The sequence below is a fragment of the Protopterus annectens genome, chromosome 5.part0 (genome assembly GCF_019279795.1).
Source record: "Protopterus annectens isolate FY-2018-M chromosome 5.part0, PAN1.0, whole genome shotgun sequence".
Classification (NCBI taxonomy): domain Eukaryota; kingdom Metazoa; phylum Chordata; order Ceratodontiformes; family Protopteridae; genus Protopterus; species Protopterus annectens.
Window position 1 is genome coordinate 479296438 of NC_056735.1, and position 24276 is coordinate 479320713.

Consider the following 24276-nt stretch of genomic DNA (forward strand, 5'->3'; position numbering starts at 1 on the left):
ACTGGAAAAGATTCCTAGTAAAGTAGCTTCTGAAGCCTTGGTTTTGTGGGCCCCCCTCCCACTGCATAGGTATCTGCCATTAGCGTTTTTTCTTCTGCTGCGGGGGCATATCCATATGAGTCCTGAGAGAACCCTTGCGATTTCTGGAACCTCATCTTTCTACCCCTTTCTGATTTCTGAAAAGGTTCTCTGAGGGGAGAGAAAAGCATAAATCTATGGCAGATATGATTTTCCCACCCTGTTAATTCCTGGATAGTGTCTCTTTAACTTTGGGTCCAAATAAGGTAGATCCATCAAAGGGAGCATTGATGACGGATGTATTGTAGGGCTACACAAAGTCACTGAGGCATACCCAGGCGTGCCTTCTAACAGTAATTCCTGAACCCACTGCTCTTGAAACACCTTCTGTAGCATGTGAGATTAGATGAACTGAGGTGTTTGACAGGGGTTGAAGGGTGGCCAATTGTAAAAGATGTTTTTTTTATCCTCTGTCAACATGGACCCTGAGAGGGATTTGGTAAGCTCTTTCCTCAAATCCTTCTGAAACCTTGTGCAATGAGATCTAGGGTAATATGGGACTTGAGGGAGGATTTTAGGTAAGGGGAAGAGCTTGAGCTACATATGCAAAGTCTGAGAAGTGTCTGAAGTCAGATCTGAGGTTGGATCTAAAACCCAAAGGTTAAGGAATGGATGAAAAAGATAACATCAAAGATCATAAGGCATGCAAACTGCATGCCTTATGATAACATCAGAGATCATAAGGCATGCAAAAAAGACATGAACTAAAGTAGTGCAAAAGAATGTAAAACCCTTAAATAGTTAAGGATGAATCTAAGAATTTATTTACACCACTGTTATCTCCAAGAAGCAGATCATATCCAGAGTGCATCTGTCTTTAATTGTTAGCAAAGTGGAAAGAAAGAAAAAGAAAGCTGTAGCCTTGTTACATAAATGTAGTGCATGAAGTGCTGTGATTATGTTCCAGTATCAGGAAAAAGATAAACTTGTTAAATTTTTCTCTAGTGGGAGATCTGATCCTAACATTGCTAGGATATTGCTTAGGGGTGCTTACAAGTTATCCTCTATGGAACAACTTTAAGTGCTAATGACTAATCACAGACCAGCTTTGTAACACTCTGAGAGTATCCCTCTTACTCACTTAGCCATGCAAATCAAAAGCATTTGCTAGCAACCTAGGTAATGACCACAAAGGGGAAAAGATTTGCTTTAAGTGTTTTATTTGTTAACCAGGGTTCTTGATCTCAATGGACCTGAGGCTTGGCCCAGGAAAATACAGAAGTAATAAGCATCCTCTATTTAGGGCTTTAACTAGAGATTCTGCAAAAGTAGTAGAATAGAAACAAAAGGAGAAAAGGGGCAGGAAAAGTGAATAAAGTAAATGTAGTGATAAACTGAAGTGGTGTTTACAGGCAATACAGATGGGACTGAAGGAATAAAGTTGACAAGGTTAGGTAATGTGGTCTAATGGGAAGCACTTGCACTGAACTTATTTGAGGAGACTTGTTTTTAGGTGAGAGTAGAATTTGAGGCAAGAGTTAATGTCTTTTAAATGTGTGGGACATGAGCTCCAGAGTTTATATCCACAAAAAGATTTTTTTTTGGGGGGGGGGTGTAGAACTGGTCTAGAGTAAGTAAATCCTAAGAGGCTGAAGGAGGGGATTTTTAGCAAGAGGTCCGCTCTGTGTTGGATATGTAGCTATTTAGCTTTGGTGATACTTTGGCAATGGTGTTCATGTCTTAGTGATTGGGTGGAAATGTCCTGCAGAGCTTTGTTGAATTTGTTTGAGTCAGCTGCTATTAATGGAAGGCCATATTTAAGTTGGCTAAATAGGATTCTATTACCAATGATGGATCTAGCAGCAAAGGAAAGAAAACCTAATACTTCCATGGCCAGAAGAATAGATAATTAATTTTATTTTTAATTTTATTTCTAGTATTCCACTGGAAATCTTACTGAATGTAAATGAATACTTTGTCAAAATCTGTTAAAATTGCCACAGCCGGGTCTTGGTCTCTCAGGGTTCAGGGTTTTTTTTAGGACAGAAGTGTCCTAATATACATCAGATACTGAATGTGTCATGAATAATTCAGAGGGGATAGGACTGGCTAACCAGCTCAGCAATGGCTATAAGTGCTAGATTAATACATTGAATAACTTGTACTCTACATTAGTCAAGGATATAGGCCTGCAACACTTTCTTCTGTTTAGTAATTTCCTAGTTTGGAGAGGCTCTTTATCAGGGAAATTCTCAGCAACTCTGTCACATTCGTTGGTTCTCTCATAATCCTAAACACTGTAATTGTAGACATGGCTACTTGGTCATGAAGTAGCCTATGTACCTCTGTTGATATACCACTAAGGTCTAGGACCTTAACATTTGGGACCCGATGAATAGCCCTTCTGATCTCCAGCTGTAATAGTGAGTAAGATAACTGGTATGATTTCTTGGCTTCAAGTGACCAGAGTTCAAAATGGATTTTAACACTGGTAAAATTCTGCAACTCAGGGAAAAAAAATCATATTCATTTGTTGAACATTGAAAAAGAGTTTGACAAGTTTAATTATCTCCATTTCTTCCTTGAATCTTTTAATCAAAATGCTTTAAAGTCCCTAGGTGTATAGCTATCTTAATCTAATGCTGATATTATGTCTAAAGAATGGTGCTCAGCACCATGTTGGAATTCCTATAAATCTGAAATACCTCCTTATTTTTAAAGCATGCAAACACCTTTACTTCTAACTCTAGCTGAGAAAGGTCATTTTTTTTTTCCTGAGCAAAGCTTGAAACTACCCCACCATAGGTCCATTTACAGATATCTCATAATTACTTGTGATGGGAAGGAATGGTTAGTCTTTGATGATGACTGGATCTACCCTACAGTTTTAAAAGAAAAATGAGGGGAGCACCGTGAACCAAAGAATCAAGGATTCAGGATTACTCAAAGAACATCAGACAGCTACCACAGTATCCACTCTTTTTGTCAGGTCAGCCAATAACAAACAGAAATTCAGCCTGATGTGATTGGACACTTGTGATGGGAAGGAATGGTTAGTCTTTGATGATGACTGGATCTACCCTACAGGTTTAAAAGAAAAATGAGGGGAGCACTGTGAACCAAAGAATCAAGGATTCAGGATTACTCAAAGAACATCAGACAGCTACCACAGTATCCATTCTTTTTATCAGGTCAGCCAATAACAAACAGAAATTCAGCCTGATGTGATTGGACACGGAAGAAGTAGAATATGTGGTGCCTAATTCTTGGGGGTGCATATCCCACCACACATCCAGCATTTTCTAATTCTTCCCTAACTCTCCCAAAACTATTAATCCTTTCAGTATTTTTTCTTTAGCTTTCCTGACATGATCAGCTTTTTCATAGGCAGTACCTTTATCACAGTTGCTCTGCATAATTACTGGCCAGCTATTATTATTTATAGTATCACTTGGGCGCAACAGTGAACCGAAAAAAAAAAAAAAGGAAAGCATTGCCATTGTTAATTCTAGGTCTATACACAAGGCACAGTACAATATACTTAATATAAATTGACCAGAAGGGATTAGACATGTCCCTGGCATATATATCCCATCTCCTCTTGTGCATATATGTTCTGTGCCTAATGCTGCACCTAACTATGCAGGCTTTAACCAACACCTTTACTTCAAACAAGAAGTTGAAGTGTGCCCCTTGATCTCTTCACCTCTTGTATTAATATTAACTTTGCAATTAACTTCTGGATGAAAGAGTATGCTCTGTAACACCTCTATGGTATATTTAGATCTCATACATTAACTGAAATGCATGTTAGCATCTCATTAGAATGTCCTACTGCAACTCTGTACTATAGCCAAAGAATACCCAATGTTTATTGCTTCAATAACAGCTAAATTATTTTCCACTAAATAGAGTGGTACAATGCCACTAGACCTCTATAACCACAATACTTGGAAAGGAACATAACTAAGTTATTGACCCCATATAATTATCTAAATAACAGTAAACAACTTTAAAGTAATAATTAGCAAAAAAAAAAAAAAAAATCAAGACAAAAGAAGTTACCAGTGAGTTTAAGATCAGTCTCATTATTAAAATCTAATATCTTTATAACTGTTTATATGCATGGTCAACACTACTGGCAAACAGATAACTTTTTATTGTAGGTCAGAACGCTAAAAATCTGCAGATAAACTCACAGATGCTACAAGGAGGAAGGCGGGGGGATGCACTTCACACTAGGGGCAGACCTGCACTTCTCTGTAGCCCCTTGTGTCATTGCACACACTCGATTCTATAGCCACTAATGCTTTCAGTGCTAAGTCTGAAACCAGTAGTGGAAGTCACCTCCTTTATGGAGGAAACTCCTTATATTACACATTTCCCTTCAATTCATTCAGTTCTTGGATTACCATCTCACCAGTGTTATCTTTAGCCAATGATAAATTTTGTTATCTGCACCTTTAGAGACAACTGGCTGTGAAGTATCATGAAAACTGTTGTTTACTGCATATTTTACTTTTTATTGTTTATTGAATAAGTCAAATAACCCTTCTTGGTCCTTTATAGTCACAAACTAGAATACAAGAACAATGGTAAATGCAAGATATGCGTAGCATTTACGCAGCTACTCAACCAGTAAGTTTCTGAGAGATGAGAGGCAATTGGATTACCTTGCAAAAACACCTGCAAATGGACACAGTATATGCATACTTTCCAGAGAATGAGACTGCAGGTCATGATTTAACCTTGGACTCGGGATCTGTGAAGCAGAGATCTTATCACTCAGTCACCACACTGCTCCAATTCTCATGGCTGAGTATGCTTTCTGGATTTCTGGTTTTGTGTACTGCTACTTAACAGACTGCCCTTCTACTTCATGTGCCTGGGAAGATGCTTTGTATGAAAGCCATACTAATTTCAACAGAACAGAACTGATGCATAAAGTTCTACTATCTGTCTACCAAAATGCTGGATATTTCAGCTGAGATGATGTGTTTTCTTATGACATAGCTTTCCAATTGTGTCATAAGGGGATGCTGCCCTCACCAGGCTAAATAAGGAGTGAGTTACGGTTAGCTGCCTTTCAGGTGCCAGGATCTGTCAAGTTACTCAAGCACTCATGTCTCTCAACCACAATTACTAGTATGACTCCATCATAGTCCAGATGGGGTGAGTGATCTGAGACGTACCTCAGTGGACTATATGAAGACAGAAATGGCTGAGATTTCAGATTATGTGTCACAGGCAGGCATAAGCCTAGCTTTAAGCAGCATTCTAACTTCTCCAAGGATGATGCCACAAAACAAACAAAAAAATGATTGAGTTTAACAATTGGCTTAGCTTCTGGTGTCAGTCCAAGGGGATCCAATATTTGCTGGCCTGGGAAGACATGATCGACATTGCACATTGCTCTGCCAAAGATGGTCTACACTTGTTTCCTATACACTTTGGATACTGGCAAAGGCTTTAGCCACCCCTACTGTGCCTTTTTTAGGCAGTGTCAAAATAACCAATTTCCCAACATAACAAAATCCTCTTTAGATAAACTCAAGGTCACAGCGGTGCAGCAGTTAGCATTGGCACCTCACAGCAAGATGTTCTCCGGTTCAATCCTCGGCTGGGGTGCCTTCTGTGCAAAGTCTGCATGTCCTCCCTGTGGTCGCATGGGTTTCCTCCGGGTACTCCAGTTTCTTCCCACATCCCAAAGACATGTTGTAGGTGGATTGGACACTCTAAAGTGGCCCTAGCCATGGGTGCGTGCATGTGTGTGCCTTCTGTGGAGGGTTGGACGCTGGGCTGGCAACTCGACACTGTAAAAACTCCAATGCCAAACATGAGTGGACAGGTAATACGCTGTGGCGACCCCTAACCAGGAAAAGCCAAAAGAAGAAGAAGATAAACTCAAGGTACTGCTACTTAATGTTAGGAGTCTAAACAAGAAACTGCATCCCCTGAAAGCACTCCTCACTCTGGAAGATGCTGATATTTGTGCAGTCACTGAGACATGGTGCAAAGGCATGGAAAACTCCCTAGCCATGCAGGCCTACAATACCTTCCATACATTCAGATGACAAACTGAGCATGAAAGAACCAAACGGGAATGTGTATCCATCTTCATTAAGGATAAGTACACCTTGGGACTGGTCAAACAGTATGCCTCTCTTGAGCTACTCCATGTCCAATTAACTATAGGCAAGGCCCCCTACCACATCATACCTAGCTATAGGTCCCCCGCCATGAAACAGGAAAAGCATACTGCATATCTGGACTTACTGAAGTCACTTGCCATAAAGCCCAACACCTTACTCATGGGTGATTTTAATTATACTACCACTGACTGGAAAACCTGCACAACCACAAACATGCTGGTTCAAATGTTCTTGGGCTTTTTCAATGCAAATGCTCTGGAATAGCTAGACAGCACACCCACAAGAAGCTCAAATGTCTAAATGTCCTGGACATAGTACTCACTAATATGGGAGAGCATTTTACCCCTCCCCCCACATGGTGTGATGTCTTCCTTGTTAAGATAGGAACGTAAATCAGTCTTGTTCAATGTAATTATATAACCAGATACCCCATCAAGCTCAAAAATGCTTAAGAATTTTTCAAAGACAAACTACCTCCTACTAAGTGATAGTATAAAAAGTTTCAGCACCCCCTCAAACACAGATAATGATGACCCCTATGCAGCAGTGTGCACCAATGCCTTGTATAATCACTTAAGCAGTTGTATCGAATCAGCTGTACCTGAGTGGATTAAAATCAGGTATTGCTGAAAAACAAGCCACTCTGGTGGACCCCTAGTATAAACATGCTATACAACAAGAGAAAGAAACTAATGTCCAAGAACAAGATGGAACTGGCTCAGCAGAGGAAGAAATCCCTCACTACCTTAAACAAACAAATTAGAGATCTTCTCAAGTTCTCCAGAGCTAATTACAAAGCAAAATAGCCTCCCTATCTAAGGATAATCACGAGGTATTTTTTAACTAAGTCCAAAATCTAAAACGGAATGCCCATCTATGTGCTAAACTGGTTGAGGATGGCACCAACCATACTCAACTGGAGGTAATAGCCAATCTGCTAGCTAACAGATTTGGGGCAAATTTCACCCCTGTCCCCTCCAGTCATCCCCCAAAGTATACCTGCCACCATTTCTCAGCCTACTGTCTCAAGAGAGCAGGTCATCTCCAATGCCAAAAACATGGCATCAATGGGACCAGACAACATCCCAGGTTGCCTTTTAAACAACTTAAGGCATGACCTAGCAGACCAGTTTGGATCCCTGTTTAAACACGGCCTACAAACTGGCTATGCTCCACTGCAATGGAGAACAGCAACAGTAATCCCTGTGCACAAAAGTGGACCATCAACCAACTCTGGGAATTATAGGCCCTTAAACTTGACTAGCCTCATCTGCAAGGCCATGGAAAGAATCATTATATCATTATGGACCTTATTAACAAGGACATAGGTAATCTCCAAACTCTGGACCCAACCCAGTTTGGATCCTTTAAAGTTAGATCATGCCTGTTAAACAAGGTTGACTTCTTTGAGTAAGTCACCAAAGCCCTGGACGAGGGAAAGATAGTGTGTACTGCCTATCTTGATCTAGCCAGGTATTTGAGACAAACCTCTACTCAGGTGTTATAGAGAAACTCTCCCAACTGGGAATTAACCCCTGCATTACCAGATGGGTGTTTAGGTGAAATGGCAGTGGAGTTTTTACCTAGATTGTTTAATGAAATCTTGGAAAGTGAGAGGATGCCCGAGGAATGGAGAAAAACTGTTCTGGTACCGATTTTTAAGAATAAGGGTGATGTGCACAGCTTTAGTAACTACGGAGGGATTAAATTGATCAGTCACAGCATGAAGTTATGGGAAAGAGTAGTGGAAGCTATTTTAAGAAGGGAGGTGATGATTAGTGATCAGCAGTATGGTTTCATGCCAGGAAAGAGCACTACAGATGCGATGTTTGCTCTGAGAGTGTTGATGGAGAAGTACAGAGAAGGTCAGAAGGAGTTGCATTGTGTCTTTGTGGACTTAGAGAAAGCATATGACAGGGTGCCTACAGAGGAGTTGTAGTATTGTATGAGGAAGTCGGGAATATCAGAGAAGTATGTATGAGTGGTACAGGATATGTATGACGGTAGTGTGACAAGGGTGAGGCCTGCGGTGGGAGTGACAGATGTGTTTAAGGTGGAGATGGGATTACATCAAGGATCAGCTCTGAGCCCTTTCTTATTTGCAATGGTGATGGACAGGTTGACAGACGAGATCAGACAGGAGTCCCCGTGGACTATGATGTTTGCAGATGACATTGTGATCTGTAGTGAGAGTAGGGAACAGGTGGAAGATACCTTGGAGAGGTGGAGATACGCTCTAGAGAGAAGAGGAATGAAGGTCAGCAGGACTAAGACAGAATATATGTGTGTGAAGGAGAGGGAGGATAGAGGAATGGTGAGGATGCAGGGAGTAGAGGTGGCAAAGGTGGATGAGTTTAAATACTTGGGATCAACAGTTCAGAGTAATGGTGAGTGTCGAAGAAAGGTGAAGTAGAGAGTACAGGCAGGATGGAATTGGTGGAGAAGAGTGTCAGGAGTGATTTCTGACAGATGAGTACCAGTAAGAGTGAAAGGGAAGGTTTACAAGAGGGTAGTGAGACCAGCTATGTTATATGGGTTGGAGACAGTGGAATTGACAAAAATTGGCAGAGTTAAAGATGTTAAGATTTGCACTGGGTGTGACAAGGGTAGACAGGATTAGGAATAAGTATATTAGAGGGTCAGCCCAGGATGGAACGTTTGGAGACAAAGCCAGAGAGGCAAGATTACGTTGGTTTGGACGTGTGCTGAGGAGGGATGCAGAGTATATCGGGAAAAAGATGCTAAGGATGAAGCTGCCAGGTAACAGGAAAACAGGAAGGCCTAAGATGAGGTTTATGGATGTGCTGAGAGAGAACATGCAGGTGGTTGGTGTGACAGAGCAAGATGCAGAGGACAGGAAGAAATTGAAACAGATGATCCACTGTGGTGACCCCTAACGGGAGCAGCTGAAATAAGAAGAAGATTACCAGATGGGTAGCCAACTGGCTCACCGACAGGACACATACTGTCAAAGTGGGTGACTTCACCTCTAGCAAAAGACCAGTCACAACTGGCATACCACAGGGCTCTGTGCTGGGCCCCTTACTGTTTAGAATTTATTTCTAAGACGTCTAGACAAACATGGACAGCCTGTGGCTGACCAAGTTCACTGATGATTGCAGACTGGGATCAATCACTGAGTCACCCAGGGGTGTTAATATACTGCAAGCAGGGTTAACCCAGGCAGACAATTAGTGCCAAAGCCACAGATTAAAGCTAAATACAGAAAAATGCATTATTTCCTTTGGAAAACCTGGCATCCCCAATAATCACATCATAGAGAGCACCCCTGTAAGTGCAGACTCAGTGGCATGTCATCTGGGTACTCAGGCTGATAGCAGTCTAAACTTTGACCACCATGTATCCACAGTAGTAAGGATGTCCTTCTGTGTGGCTCATCTTATAAGTAAAGGCATCGCATCTACATCAAAGTATGTTATAATTCCATTATACTCGGCCCTCATCAGACCAATAATTGAGTACAATGCTCCCTTTTGTATACACCTCAACAGACACCTGCAACAATTGCAGAGATCACAGTAATTTCTTATCAAGTAATTACAGGATACAGAAAACAAGTCTTATGTGGAAAGACTGAAAGCTGTGTCACTGGTTTCTGTCTCCTACAGGCTGCTAAGGGGTGACATATGCCTGGCTTACAGGGTAGTCTCTGACTCAGCCCTGATGGAAGTGCTACACATTTGTAAATCTAACTGCATGAACGTTACTTGCTCCAGGGATCTTAATCTAGCCTCTGACATCAACAGGTTATGTTGGAGAGATAGACACATCTCCCAGAGACTGCCACTTCTCTGGAACATGCTTCCAGTTCACGTGAAACAGATCCCCTCCCTAACTCTCTTCAAATGCAGCCTAGATCAATGGACGGGTGCCGCAAATTCACTCCTGGGGTGGCATCCATGCCCTTCCTGGACAAAGGAAGTTGTTATTAACTACCAACTCAGGATAAATATGGCTAGGCCTGTAAGGGCTCTAGGGTAATTAGCCTAGTAACCTCATATGATCCTATGAATCTATGAAATCTTTCATTTTCAAAGCTCCTTCCATGGAATCACTAATGTACACTTCAACTGAGCAATCATTCAGCTGAAATAACTTACTCTGCTAAGCTTTAACGATGAGTTCTTCTTTGACCACTCAATTAAGGACCCCAAATAAAATTTGCTGTGACCTCTAAGATGATTTGGATGGCAGCTTTAGGGGCCTGTACACTCCTTCATTAATCAATGGGGAGTGAGAAGTAACTGTATACTGTATTTTGTGCAAAACATTTCAAAATATTCTAAGTTCACCTTATGCTATTATAAAAGACAACTGCTTCTATGACACACACACACATGAAAGCCATTTATCTTCATATTCCAGTTCAACCAAGGCTCAAATTTTACTTGCAATGAGTTAATATCTCTGTCCCTGATCTTCACAATGTGTTAAAAACTTGCCAGGGCTATCTTCAGAGTTCTTAGGACTTTAGTCATCCTATGCCTGAATGGCTTATTTTTACTAACCATATCACACAGTGTTCTAATTTTAGTCAGAAAAAGTTCTCCTAGGTAAAATGACCAATCACAGCAACTCTAAAATCATCCTTACACAATTGAACCACACTTGAACAGTCAAGCCAATGACTTACTCTTGACTTTGGGTTCTTTAAGTCTTCTTGAATCCAGTCCAAAAAGTAGGAGAGAACTATTCAGTGTTTGAAAAGGGTATCAAGAACTTATAACTGTGTCTTCTTAAAGGTGTATAGAGTTAGGCATCTTACACTCCCAGTTATTGTGCTTAATATTGTCCCTATCCATCACTGCCCAACGCCACACAGCTATTATGGCTACCTTCCTTCTAGTCAGAAAATTCCCTCAGCTGAAGGGAAGTGATGTCTCCAACAATTCCCACATTCCAGCATGCTTGCCCTCATATGAGCCTCTCAGATGTTCTTGGTGCCTCAATGGACCCAATATCATGGTAATCTATGGTACAGAGAGATATACCTGATTTTTTTTTAAATAAGTATAGGGTCACCCTCTAGATTAATGCTGCCAAACAAGGCTGATGTCCTGAGGTATTCTTTCCTGTTTTATTTTGTAGAAAGATCATCCCTCCAGAGCAGTCTCAAAGTTCAATCTTCAAATCAGAGTGGGGAAGCTGATGATGCCAGTGTGAAATAATAAAAAAATGGCTTATGAAATTCACTTCTGTTGATATGCTGGTTACTCAAACAAAAAGCTGTAAGAGTTGCTGAAGCCACTAGCAGGTATCCAAAACACACTGGTACTTAACGTATAAGCAGTTTATTTAAAACAAGTAACGTTTTCGTCACTCCACACGAACAACTTCATCAGAAATAAGAACAATTATACAAATGCAGTTGTATTTAAAACATCCGCCTCTATGCTGGTTACACCAGAAACTTTATCTCTCTCTCTCTCGTTCTCTTCCCCTTTTCTCTCTCCCTCTGTTTTAGCCCTTTTATAATATCATTTAATTACAAAATAGATAACTACTGCAAATAATGTTTATAGTCTAAAACTGTGGGTGGCCAGTGATTCATCCAATATAGCCCACTGAGTACTGTTCTAATACTGTATGCGTCTGGGTGGCAATAATACTGATTTATGTGACATGAAAATAACATATTCTGGTAAAGCAACCACTTATTAAGGTAGGAGCCTGGTACAGACATAAATTATTTTACTTTATTTAGTTTTAATATAATATTTTACAATAGCTGGGCATTAAATTGACTTTCTGTGAAAATTCTGTATTTAAGTGTTCTTTAACTATTTTTCCTAGGAACATGTACGCACCTACAATCAATGAAAAACATGTGAGACTCAATGTGATTTCACAGCTCTACAAACTTTAGAAGCAACACTGGTAGTCCTGCAGCTTACTTACTTTCCCAGTTCACATTGCACTTCAGGCAACGTCGTTGGCAATGGTTCCTCAGCAATTAATTCCAACTGATACCAAAACTCGCCTACAATATTTGACTGGAAAATGATCCTAAAAATACAGAGGGAGAAAAACACACAGTGTCAGTGACTATACACACTGAATATTTAAAATATTTTTCTCTGTTCCAATGATACAGCTTTAAGTATCTTTTGTTTTTCATTTTGGATCTTTATCAGCTTAAAAAAATTGCATATTGTTAATCCTACTCAAAGAGTCAAATTTCTCTATAACAAGTAAATGTAATAGAAACTGTCATACCTTCTAAATGTATTTATCTGAATATATTTGCCCATTTTGTCATTATACTTATTTTTGGCAAATAGTTAAGACAGCTTATTTAAAAAGAAAGAAAAAAGGATATGTCTAGATTTGTAATAACTAAAAAAATGTAACCCTTATTTTGGGTAGTTTTGTAAGACACCATTTCTAACTCTCCTCCTTAACTATTATTTGCTGTTTGAAAAACATGACATACCATCTGGGGTGAGGTCTTAAACAGAAAACAATATCACTCTGACAACATTCTGACTACGTATATTCTACCATTTATGTACCACCTCTGTCAAGTGTCTAGCTACTATGAATCACAAATGCAGGTGTGTATGACATGCAGCCCTGGATAAAACTAGCAACCAGAATACTGAGTTCACTAGTCACAGGGAAAACAATCAGCTTTAAAGATCTTTTTGTATAGCTGTTTCCCAAACCACATCAACTGCCTACACAATATAAATGTAGAAAACTGGAACAAATAATAAGCAAAATATTTATTCAATATTCAAGGTAAATCCATAAAACCAATATTTTATCGATTTACCTAGAATAAACATATTGATTATTATTTGTTCCAGTTCTCTACATTTATATTTTGTGGGCAGTTGTGGTTTGGGAAGCACTTATACAGAAAGATCTTTAAAGTCGTCTGTTTTCCCTGTGACTATGTGAATCCAATATTCCGGTTGCTAGCTACTATCTTTCCTTCAGAATATTACAACTGTGAATATCACAGCAATGTAGTGCAACACACTTTGAGTTAGACCCTGATAAAGAACTGTTTGTGAAGGCCCTGTAGCATTTAAAAGCCATGTGCACCTTATTATATTTATCTCATTTCTTACATCCAAATATAATTTTTGTGTCCTCACTTCATATACCCCACAAATGGGCAATATTAAAAGGTAAAGAACATTATGAATCTTTCAGTCAGCACTTGACCCAAATAATGCCTAATTCACAGTGATGAGAATTCTTCAATTCTGCTGCTGTCATCTTTTTGCATTAATACAAGTAGGTCAACCATGAAATGCTATCACTAGAAATGCTTTTGTAATGAAGTAAAAGAAAGGTTAACAGCCTAATCATAGCTAGTCTTTCCCTATTATCTTAAACAGTGTAACTCTACCTTCCTATAAGTATGCCAAAACTGTACAAAATAGAGGCTTTTTCTTTTTTAGCTGATCAGGAACAAATTCTCTATGTTCCAATTAAATAAGAGTACAACTAGCTATCTGATGACAAAACAAATGAATGTTATGAGAAGATATTTTAAACTGAGTTTTGTTCTCAACTCTAGTTGATGCTTTTTTTCCTAAGCATCTTTATTTAGCTGCAACCAAAACAGTGACAGAGATACAATTACATTAATATAAAAGAAAGCAAACAATTGTAACATTTTTTTCATGCATTTCCATTTTGACAATTATTTGAGACATGCGTGAATGGGGGTGCCTTCGTTGAAGGTTGTGCGTCAGAGCTAGTAACTCGGTATGTTAAAATCAACTACCAATCATTAGTGGACCGGAGTTCCGCTGTGGCGACCCCTAACCGGGAAAAGCCGAAAGACACAGACAGACAGACATTGCATAAAATGTTGAGTTCTTTCCCTTAAACCTCACTCCTCTTTCTGAACATTATTCTGCAAGTATTGTTCCCACATATTCCATTTACTTCTATGTAATTTTCTCCTTGCTTTTTTCTGAGGATCCCACCTCCAGTACTTTTATCTCCTTTACAATATTCAGTACTACAGTTACATTATCCCTTCACCAGACAATCGTAAATCATCATGTTCTATGGGGAAATCAACTTATCCCTCATAACTTTTGCTCTCTTCCCCTCCCAAATAAATTCCTTCAACTAGACAATGCTCTGATGAAGATTTAAATGTTTCTGTATTAATAATTCAGTGACACAGAGTCTCATGAAATATCATTTGGTGGTAATAAAGAGAGCATTAAATCTGTTAATGACAACAAAAGTACCCTTTAAGCCATATCTCGAAGAGGTATTGCTCAGGTTATAGATGAACTGCAGTATGTTTTAAAGGAAATCATTGTAGTGTTAATAACTGCTTTAATAGTGGTCAGGGATTGTATTTTAAGTCTCATGTTATAGCTCCTTATTAGCCTGGCACTGTGATATAGAGAGATCAAGCCCTGGTTGTGATCCAAATGTCTAGTGTTCAATTAGTGGTCCCGGCATTGGAGGAGCCAGGCAGAAAGGGAGTGGAGTGAAGAAATGTAGCCCAGTTGCTTCTTTTTAGGCAGAGAGAGAGGGGGGGTCTATATGCACTCTGAAGCACACAGAGCAGTGTCATTTCTATGGTAGACTCTGGAAAGACCAGTTCTCATGCTGTGGGGGATAGGAAAGAGCTGCTTGAAGGCAACATCCATTGCAGAAGTAAGGGGATGTTCTTCACCAACAGCTCAATGAATGTCCCATCCTAGTGCTGTGCCAGGTGTTTGCAGTAGGAACAGGGAGAAAACTTTAAAAATGTTTGCACCAGCAATGTTGATTGCCTGAAATACTTACCCCTCTCATTCATCTGTTGCCCAGTTGGATACAAATGGCCTGACTGTTCAAGTGTTGCCCAGTTGGATACAGATGGCCTGACTGTTCAAGTGTGGGTCTGATAGTTGGTAGGCACTGGCAGCAGGGTGCAGTTGCAAAAAACAAAAAATGGTTTCTTTTTAATAAAAATACTCTGCCTTTGTTTCATTAGGTTTGAAGTGGGGATATTTGGAACAGATGCTTACCTCATGAATGGCACGTGTTGTTCATTTCCTCACTAACAAAAGGAGTATGCTAAGCAAGTCATTCAATTTTCTGTTGGATATATGAATAATTTATTCAAGCTACTGAAGGATGTTAATATGGTATTTAAGCTGCTGATCGATATCTATAAGCACATCCTTTCTAGTACAGATATTGTGAAATAACACTACATGATGGAATTACAGCAACAGAGCTTCATTTATCAGCTGATAAGCAAAATGACGGAAAAGAAATATGCTAAGAACAAGACTAGCCTTATACAGAAGTGCACATGCAATCCCACATTAGCAATATAACACAAGAGTTACAGAAATGAGTCTAGAGGAAGAAGATGGCTACTACAACAATGATCTATTAGATGCTGCTGTTATGGTATTATTACTTACAAAACTGTAGTATATACAACATTAGATCACTGTTGCAGCAGCCAGGGCTAAATGGGTAGATTACCATAGCTTAGATACAAAAAACGGAGAGGAAGATCTTAAGAATCCGGAAGCCCCTGGAGAATTGTCCTAGCAAAGGCAGTTGTGGACCTGAAAAAAATAATTCATTTTGTAATGCTTTCTAAAAGTATGTACAGAGAATAAAATTTCTGTCCTTAGAATATTTCTAGAGTCCTTTTCCCAAAAAGCCACAGAAGAAGCGAAACCCTCTTGGAGTGGGCCCTAACCGTGTTTTAAAATGGCCTTTTATGGTGAGAATAACAAAACAAAACAAAATAGTATGAGACAACCATCTAAAATTTGTCTGCTCTGCCATGGGTTGTCCTTTTCTCTTTCTTTATAGGAAACAAACATCTATTTTTCTTTCCTGAAAGACTGAGTTTTGTCTAGGTAGTATCTGAGATGCCTGTGGATATCCAGAGTATGAAGAATTCTTTCTCTCTTGTTTTTGTGTTCTGAAAATAGACAGGAAGATTAATAGACTGGCTCAGTGGAACCACTTTAAGCATAAAAGGATTATTTCTTAAAGAAAAACTGACCTTGTGAAAAATGAGGTAGCACTAACTCACCATAAGGGTTTGTAACTCAGTTACTCCTGTGACAGAAGTCAGAGCAATGAATAAAACAGTCTTCCATGTTAAGAACCTCAATTAAGCTTGATGAGCTGGTCAAATGGAAAAAGACCAGAGAACAATAACTAGCACAAATAATAAAGAACCAGAACAGCTGGCATTAAAAGGATCTTGGCCCCTGGAATGGCACCAGCTAGAACACCATTTCTACTTATATATATATATATATATATATATATATATATATATAACTTTCTAGTGGCAGTATTTTTAGCATCCTTCAGTACCTGCTGCACATCCTCTGAAAAAAGGTGCCAAAGGTATCAAAATTCTACCATCTAGCTAGTCGACTGAAGAAATGTCAAGCTGAGGTTTATATCATCCCCTTATAACATCCCCTTTCTTATGTCCATAATTCCAATCTGTACAGAAGCTTGTGATAATTGCCCTTGGCCAGTTTCAAAACAGGAAGTACCATTTTTGCAGTGGCCAAAAGGGAGTCACCATCACTATCTTTGAGAAACCCTTCTGAACCTTCAGAAGAACCACTGATATCAGTGGAAAGGGTGAAAATTCTTAAAGGAACATTCCCATCCATGGGAATGAGAAAGCACTTGTCTTTCAGGCATCTTTGCAAGGAATCCTAGAACAGAATTTCTTTAACTTTCTGTTTTTAGAGGAGGTAAACAGATCTCCTTGATGTATTCCCTACAGCTGGCTCAACTCCAGGAAGATATAGGTGTATTTCCCATTCATGAGGGTCTGACCTGGACTGCTTTGCTTGTCTAATACAATGTTTTACTCTGACAAAATGTTTGAAGGCTAAAGAATCAAACTGAGCTGAGTTCTTATCAAAGCAAGTCTGCAAAGAAGGTAAGACCTGTTACCCTGCTGTTTGCGGCATTGTTTGTGAAAACTTGAAGATGTCTTGAAGACCAGAGTTGATTTAGGGTTTTTATCTCTATGACATTGCCATTACTTTGCTATTTCTTACTATCTACTCCTGCTGACTGGCTACTCAAACTCATCACAGTTATTTTTTTCATGACAGAAAATCTTAGGAAACATCTGAATTGTTTCTGCTAGGAATATGATGGTAGGAATCTTTTTTAAGTCTAGTTTTACCATGAAAGCTAGTAAAGTGACTAGAGGTGACAGGATATAACGGGATAACATTTAGAATTTGGGACCTTGAAAAAATTATTATGAAAGGAGAGGTCTAACATTAGCTTCCAGGTACCTATCTTTCTTTGCCCACAAAAAATCCTTGTATAAAATCTTTTGCCCATCTGTCAGGCAGGCACTGGTTCTAGGACTCCCTAAGATATCATTTGTTCCTGAAATGAGGGAAACAGGGATATTTGGTTTAATGGGCAAGGTGGAATACCCTGTAAAGGAGGGAGGGATACCAACTGCTAAATATACCCCTGCTGAATGACTTTTAAAACCCATCTGTCTGAAACAATTTGGTGCAACAAAGGAAGATGTAGGCACACAGAGCGGGAGACATGGTCTTGGGGATGAAAACAGTTTTTCTGTCTTTCTGGACTGCTTAGACTTTGAGAAGCTTTTCCTTTCTATTTGAAGCATCCTTGACATTGTTTTCTAAAATCCTGTTTGTTGCAATCTTGCAAATTGAATTTCTTTCTGAAAAAGGGAGCTGAGGTAGAAGGATTGTTTTTTATTTGCCTTAAAAAAGGAAAGCTGGAAGACTTCAGTCATACCTTAAATGAACTTTCCCTTCTCCTTAAGTCTTTTAAGCATCTCAGCTGCAGAAGGGCCAAACAGAACTTCCTTGTCCAAGGGAAAATTAAAAATTTCAGTTTTCCCATCTTCAGTAACGTAATATAACCAAGCAAATACTCTCAAAACTGACCCCTGAACAGCAGCCCTGGAGACAGTACCAGCAGCAACGGAAGGCATGCTTAATTACATTAGAAGCATATACAAAAGAGACATTCAAATATTTTTTCAACTCAGAAGACGGAAGGTCAGCAGTTAACTTTTTTCATGTTCTCAAAAAACAGAAGCAAAAAACTTTAACATGTTAGCCTGGAAGATTAAAATTCTGAATGTTACAGTGGAAGAAGAATAAACTTTCTTCCCAGATTTACAAAATCTTTCTCATCCTTGTCAAAGGGAATGGGAATAGCATTAGTGATCTGTCTCTCAGAAGCATTGAATCACTGCAGGGTTTGCTTTAGGGTTGGAAAATAAATATCTGTGAGTCTGAGGTATTCTATATAATCAGATTTCCTAGAGTCAGGAGGCTGACCGGTAAACTACAAACTGTTAATAAAACATTCTGTAAAGCAGACAAAACAGAAGGGACAGCTGCACACTGAAGAAATCCAAATGTAACAAATCATAATATATTTACTAGATAATGAAATGCTGTTCTGATCTCAATGGGGAAAAAAACTTTTTCATTTTAAAGTTTCAGGAAAAAGAAATGAAAAGTGTTCTGGAAGGGAAATCTGAAGCAACAATTCTCAGAAACAGAATCTTCAGGTTGGGAAGAACATCCTGAAGCTCAACATTCTCAACATTAGAAAGAAAAGGAAATATTTTTTTTCTGAAGAGGTAATAGATAAAGAAAAAGCAGAAATTAATCCCCCTTGCAAAACTCAGCAAATTTTCCCTGTCTTTTAAAATAGAAACATGAGAAGCCAAGTTTTCTTTCTATACTTTTGTTTTTCTTTGCCCAGGAAAGCCCCCGAAAAAGGACCGAACCCAAGCAAGAACACTATTTCAGGGGTCAGGCTCCCTTTCCTGGCCCCGCAGTAGACCATCACCTGCTCCTCCCCCCAAGATTGACAAGAGTGGTTCTCCCTTGCCCACTGAGGTTAGCCATGTAGCCACAGATGATATCTGTATTCCCGGTCCTTAGTGGCTTTGAAATCCAAACCAGAGGGATGGGAGAAAAATGAAGAGTTGTCCAAGGAACCAAATACAACCACAAAAGAATCAACCATGGGCAGCTCAGGCAAAACTGGAACCAGTCTGATACACAAAGTGCCCATGACAACTTTCGTCCTTCTGCAGAAGTAGGAAGGAAGAACAGAGGTACTTAATACCTGCTCCATAGCTCCAGTCACAAACAAAACTTCAAAAATGGTTAGCAGAGCCTGTAAGAGTTAGTAAACTTAGTGACAGATAAAATAAATAAATAAATAATAATAAAAAAAAAAAAGTTTTTAGGTAAAACTCACCCTGATAGTGCCCAAAAGCATCAAGTTCTGCTTCTAAATGATAAAGTCTATACTAGAATATTAGAAGTAGTACAAAAACCCCAGGTACAGACTGACACTCAAACAAAATTATAATAGTTTCACAAAAAAGACACCGTTTTCCTCAGAAAAATAAAAAAATGAAAGGATTTATCTGCACAGTGTTGAAGGATCATTAGCTCACCATCAGTTCCATGAATCCTGCAGAAGTAGCATACTTCAGCAGCAAGAAAGCTTTGAAGCTTTAGGCACTTGAGCTGCTATTTATATGGACCTGCTGGCAGTTACAGCACATGGAAACTACCCTAAACCTTTTAAAAGCTGGCTGGTTGGTCATTTGCTTGGCAGTAAATAGCTCAAACAGCTTAGACTAAGGCAACAGTGATTTAATGTTGTACATCAACCAAGACCATGGACTGCTATTTTGTGCATGAGAATGAATTTCCTAACCATAAGGTCAAAATTCCAGAATAGTTACAGCAGCAACCACATACTTCATAGCATTATTTTATCTAAAATGAGTAAGACTGATCTAATAAGAGTTTTTATGTTTAAACTTTGACACTTCACCATAGTAGTCAAGCTTGTTATTTTCTGTTTAAAAGACAGGTAACATAGTAGATAACATTCAAAGGAACAAACCTCTCATATCTGAAGGGTGAGACAGAGTCCAGCTTTTTTCACTCTAACAATAAAATTAAATTAAAAAAGTAAAAGGTACACGGACAAAGATGTAGCACGAATGATAACCGAGGAAACAGTTGCTGTGAGGGGCAGATAGGGTAGAAGACTAATGGAACAGGATTTTTCTTAAACTAGCAGATATTAAAGAATACAATTCAGTTCTTCACTCTGCAGATACATTTGATATTTTTTCAGCATACTATATATTAAATGTGCACTCTTCATGTAATAGAAATATGTATTTGCAGCTGCTGTTACTTTACAATTCTTCCTGACTGGCTATTCAACCTCATCATTGTAATTTTTCATGACTCCCCATTAGTATAATGTGCAACTGTAATGCTGAAGAATACTGCAACTGACAGTTTAATCTAAGTGGCTTATTCCATTGTCCTTTACAGGTTGTTTTAGGTATTCATATATCATTTATAAAGTCTCTTACAGCCAAAGGTCTGCATGCAGGTTCCCTATTAGATGTTTAAGACCTGTAACACTGAGTTCAACAAATGTCCACAGTCAACTGAGTTAAAAACAGCTACACTGAAAGTCAAAAATCACTGTAACACTATTATTTTTGGAGGAGATACTTCCCCTGTCTGTGCCATCCACATCCTTATACTTACACAGACGTACGCAAACGCTGAGTCTTGTACCTTGGAAAAGGAGGAAAATTCCAAAATACTGCCAACTCAGACTCAGTATATATGTATATATATTTATAGGTGCTCTTAACAGACTCTCTCTTCAAAGACTGTGATTACAATAGGTGAAATTTCAGCAGAAACCCCTTCAAATGCACTATGCAGGAAACCCTTGTAGTTCAACATTTTACTTTGCAAAGCCTGTTTCTGGAAAACAAGAAGTTATGTACTCACCATAATGTTCGATGTATGTAGTCCATCTCACCTCACATTCTTACCCGTGGGTTCGGAGCCGAATGTCGGCTCCGACTTGGCCATACTTTTAGCTCGAAGTCTTTCTATTGGCTGGGTTAAGATGGTATCCCATGCTGCACTGCTCTATATCCCCAGATTGAGTTTGTGAGGCAAGATGGACTACATACATCGAACGTTATGGTGAGTACATAACTTCTTGATGTTATGTAGCCCAATCTTGCCTACATTCTTACCCGTGGGACAGTGTCCCCAGCATCTAAATCCTAGGAGGCTCAGTGGAAAATACTCCACAGCACTGTGGAACCAAAGGAAGACCTGCCTCTAGATACCACATCTAATTTGTAATGAGTAACAAAGGTGTGAGGAGAGGCCCAAGTAGCCGCAGCACAAATATCATCCATAGACAATCTGGCCTGAAAAGCTGTAGATGTAGATACAGACCGGGTAGAGTGAGTCTTCACTCGGAATGGTAAATCTCTTCCCACTGAATTATAAATGAAAGAAATACAACTGGAAATCCACCTGGAGAACGTGACTTTGGAAACAGGAGACCCAATTCTGTTTTCTGAAAATGAAACAAACAACTGATCAGATTTTCTGACATCCTTCGTTCTGTGCAAATAAAATTGTAATTGTCTGTGCACATCCAACTGATGAAATTTGAATTCTGCCTTGTTTGAGAACTGAGGAAAAAACACTGGCAATTCAATGGATTGGTTAAGGTTACTAAATGACGCTACTTTGTGAAGAAAGGAAGGATTTGCTCTGAGAGAAACCCTGTCCTTATGAAAAAGCAAATAAGGGGGTTTGATTGATAAAGCTTGAAGCTCTGAAATGCGTCTGGCTGACTTGATGGCTACCAAAAAGACAATCTTCCAAGTTAAGAATTTTAAATCACAAGTGGCTGCAGGCTCAAAGGGGGGTGAAGTAAGACCCTGTAGAACAAAGTTTAAGTCCCAAGGCATAACAGGTTCAGAAACAGGAGGATGAAGCAATAAAGTGCCCTTCAGGAAAGTCTTACAGTGTTTATATGCCATTAGGCTAGGTTCGTCTGCAACATGAAAGGTAGAAATCACCGCCAACTGGACTTTAATGGTTGCGGCAGCTGAACCCTGGTTGAAAAGCATGGAAAGGAACTCCAATACGAATGAGATTGGAGCTGTGTAAGGGTCAATCTTTTTGGCATGTGCCCAGATGGAAAACCTCTTCCATTTGCTGTAATAAATCTTCCTGGTCGAAGGCTTATGAGAGGAAGATAGAATATGAATCACCTCTGGTGAAAATTGGTGAAGCCTAACTAATGACGGAAGTGGAGTAGCCAGGCTGTCAAATGGAGGGTCTGAAGAGAGGGATGGAGCTGCCCTGACATGTGAGTCAGTAGGTCTGGTTGAGGGTCCAGAATCCAAGGAGTGTCCATGAGATAGGGATGGAGAAAGGGGACCAAATTTGACGAGGCCAGTGTAGAGCAATCAGAATAATTTTGCTTCACAAGGACTGCGCTTTCTGAATAACCTTTGACAGCGAGGGAACCGGAGGGAAGGCATATAGTAGACCGGAGGGCCAATCGTGGACTACAGCATCCCTGGTTGACTCCCCCTGAGGGGGGATAAGGGTGAAGTAGCTGCTGCATTTGGCATTGAGGGGGCTGGCAAAAAGGTCGCAGCAAGGCTGACCCCACCTGCAGAAAATCTGCTCCGCAACTTGACAGTTCAGGGACCACTCGTGAGGCATCAGAATAGCTCTGCTTAGCCTGTCTGCGATCACATTGGACTTCCCCGGAATGTGCGTTGCTACCAGAAAATGTTGGGAAGACACTGCCCATTGCCACACTCTCATGGCCTCTCTGCAAAGGGGATACGACTTGGTTCCTCCCTGTTTGTTCAGATACCATACCACCGACATATTGTCTGAGTGGATTACAATAGTCCAAAGAGGAAGAAAGCTCTGAAGTGCTTGCAACACTAGTAGCACTGCTCTCATCTCCAGGACATTGATATGCAGATGCATCTCGTACTCTTGCCACATGCCTTGGACTGTCCTCCCTAGATAATGCCCCCCCACCCCATCTGGGAGACATCCGTGGTCACCGTGGCAACCAGAGGCGAAGGAACGAAGGGCTTTTCTGCACTGAAGTTGTCAGTTTGAAGCCACCAACTGAGATCCTGTTTGCACCTGTCTGTGAGTAGAATAGTGTGAGAAAGTGGAAGACGTTGAAGAGACCACTGGGCGAAGAGTAGCCACTGAAGGAGCCTCTTATGTAACCTTGCCAGGGGGACTAACATAATCGTAGCAGCCATCGTCCCCAACAATTGCAGGACCAATCTTGCCTTCACTCTTCTCAGATGGAGCAAGGCGTAAACCTGTTGTTGTAGGACTCTGATTCTTTCTTGTGGTAGAAATGCCCACATGAGGACGGTGTCTAATTTGGTGCCTATAAAAGTGACACGCTGCGAGGGCAACAAGGCAGATTTTTCCCAGTTCAAGGTGATGCCCAACTGTTGACATAGGTTGATAGTAGCGTCTCTGGTCTGAAGTAGCAGATGCCTGGTGGTGACAGTAAGGAGCCAGTCGTCCAGGTATGGAAACACTTGGAATCCCTGATGTCTCAAGTGAGCAGTCACCACTGCCATGCATTTGGTAAACAGCCCAGGGGCTGTAGTGAGACCAAAGGGCAGGGCTCGAAATTGAAAGTGACTGGCTCCCAGCTGGAAGCGTAGGTGACTTCTGGATGCCCTGTCCATCTTTATGTGGTAGTAAGCATCCTTGAGGTCAATGGAGCACATCCACACTTCTTTTCCCAACAATGGGAGAATAGACTACAATGTGACCATTCGGAACTTGGACTTTTGCACATAGGTGTACAATCGGCTGAGATCCAAAATGGGTCTCAGGTCCCCTGTCCTTTTCGGCGCCAAAAAGAATCTGGAGTAAGTCCCTAATCCAATCTGGTCTGAGGGGACATGTTAGATGGCTCCTTTTTCTAGCAGCTTTGAAACTTCTGAAGCTGCAGAATTCCTTTGACTGGGTGGAACATCCAGGATTTTCTTGATTGGAGGGGGATTTGACGACAAGGGAATGACATATCCTCCGGAAATTATTCGTAGAACCCATTGGTCCTGGGTGATATCTTGCCAGGCCTCCGGGTATAATGAGATTCGACCCCCGAGTGGCTCCGGAAATGCACAGTCGAGCCTCCCATCAGGAGCGGCGGTAGGGAGAACCATGAAAAGAATCGCGGTCTCCCG

At 40.1% G+C, this 24276-nt stretch overlaps 1 protein-coding gene across 1 annotated transcript in view; it reads right to left on the reverse strand.

Moving 5' to 3' along the window:
- The window catches only part of CFAP47 (cilia and flagella associated protein 47), a 7413452-nt gene that overhangs the window by 1963264 nt on the left and 5425912 nt on the right, over positions 1-24276 (reverse strand). Inside the window, exon 52 of the mRNA XM_044071840.1 lies at positions 12090-12197. Within this exon, the coding sequence (XP_043927775.1) occupies positions 12090-12197 (108 nt within the window). The remainder of the gene's footprint in view (positions 1-12089; positions 12198-24276) is intronic.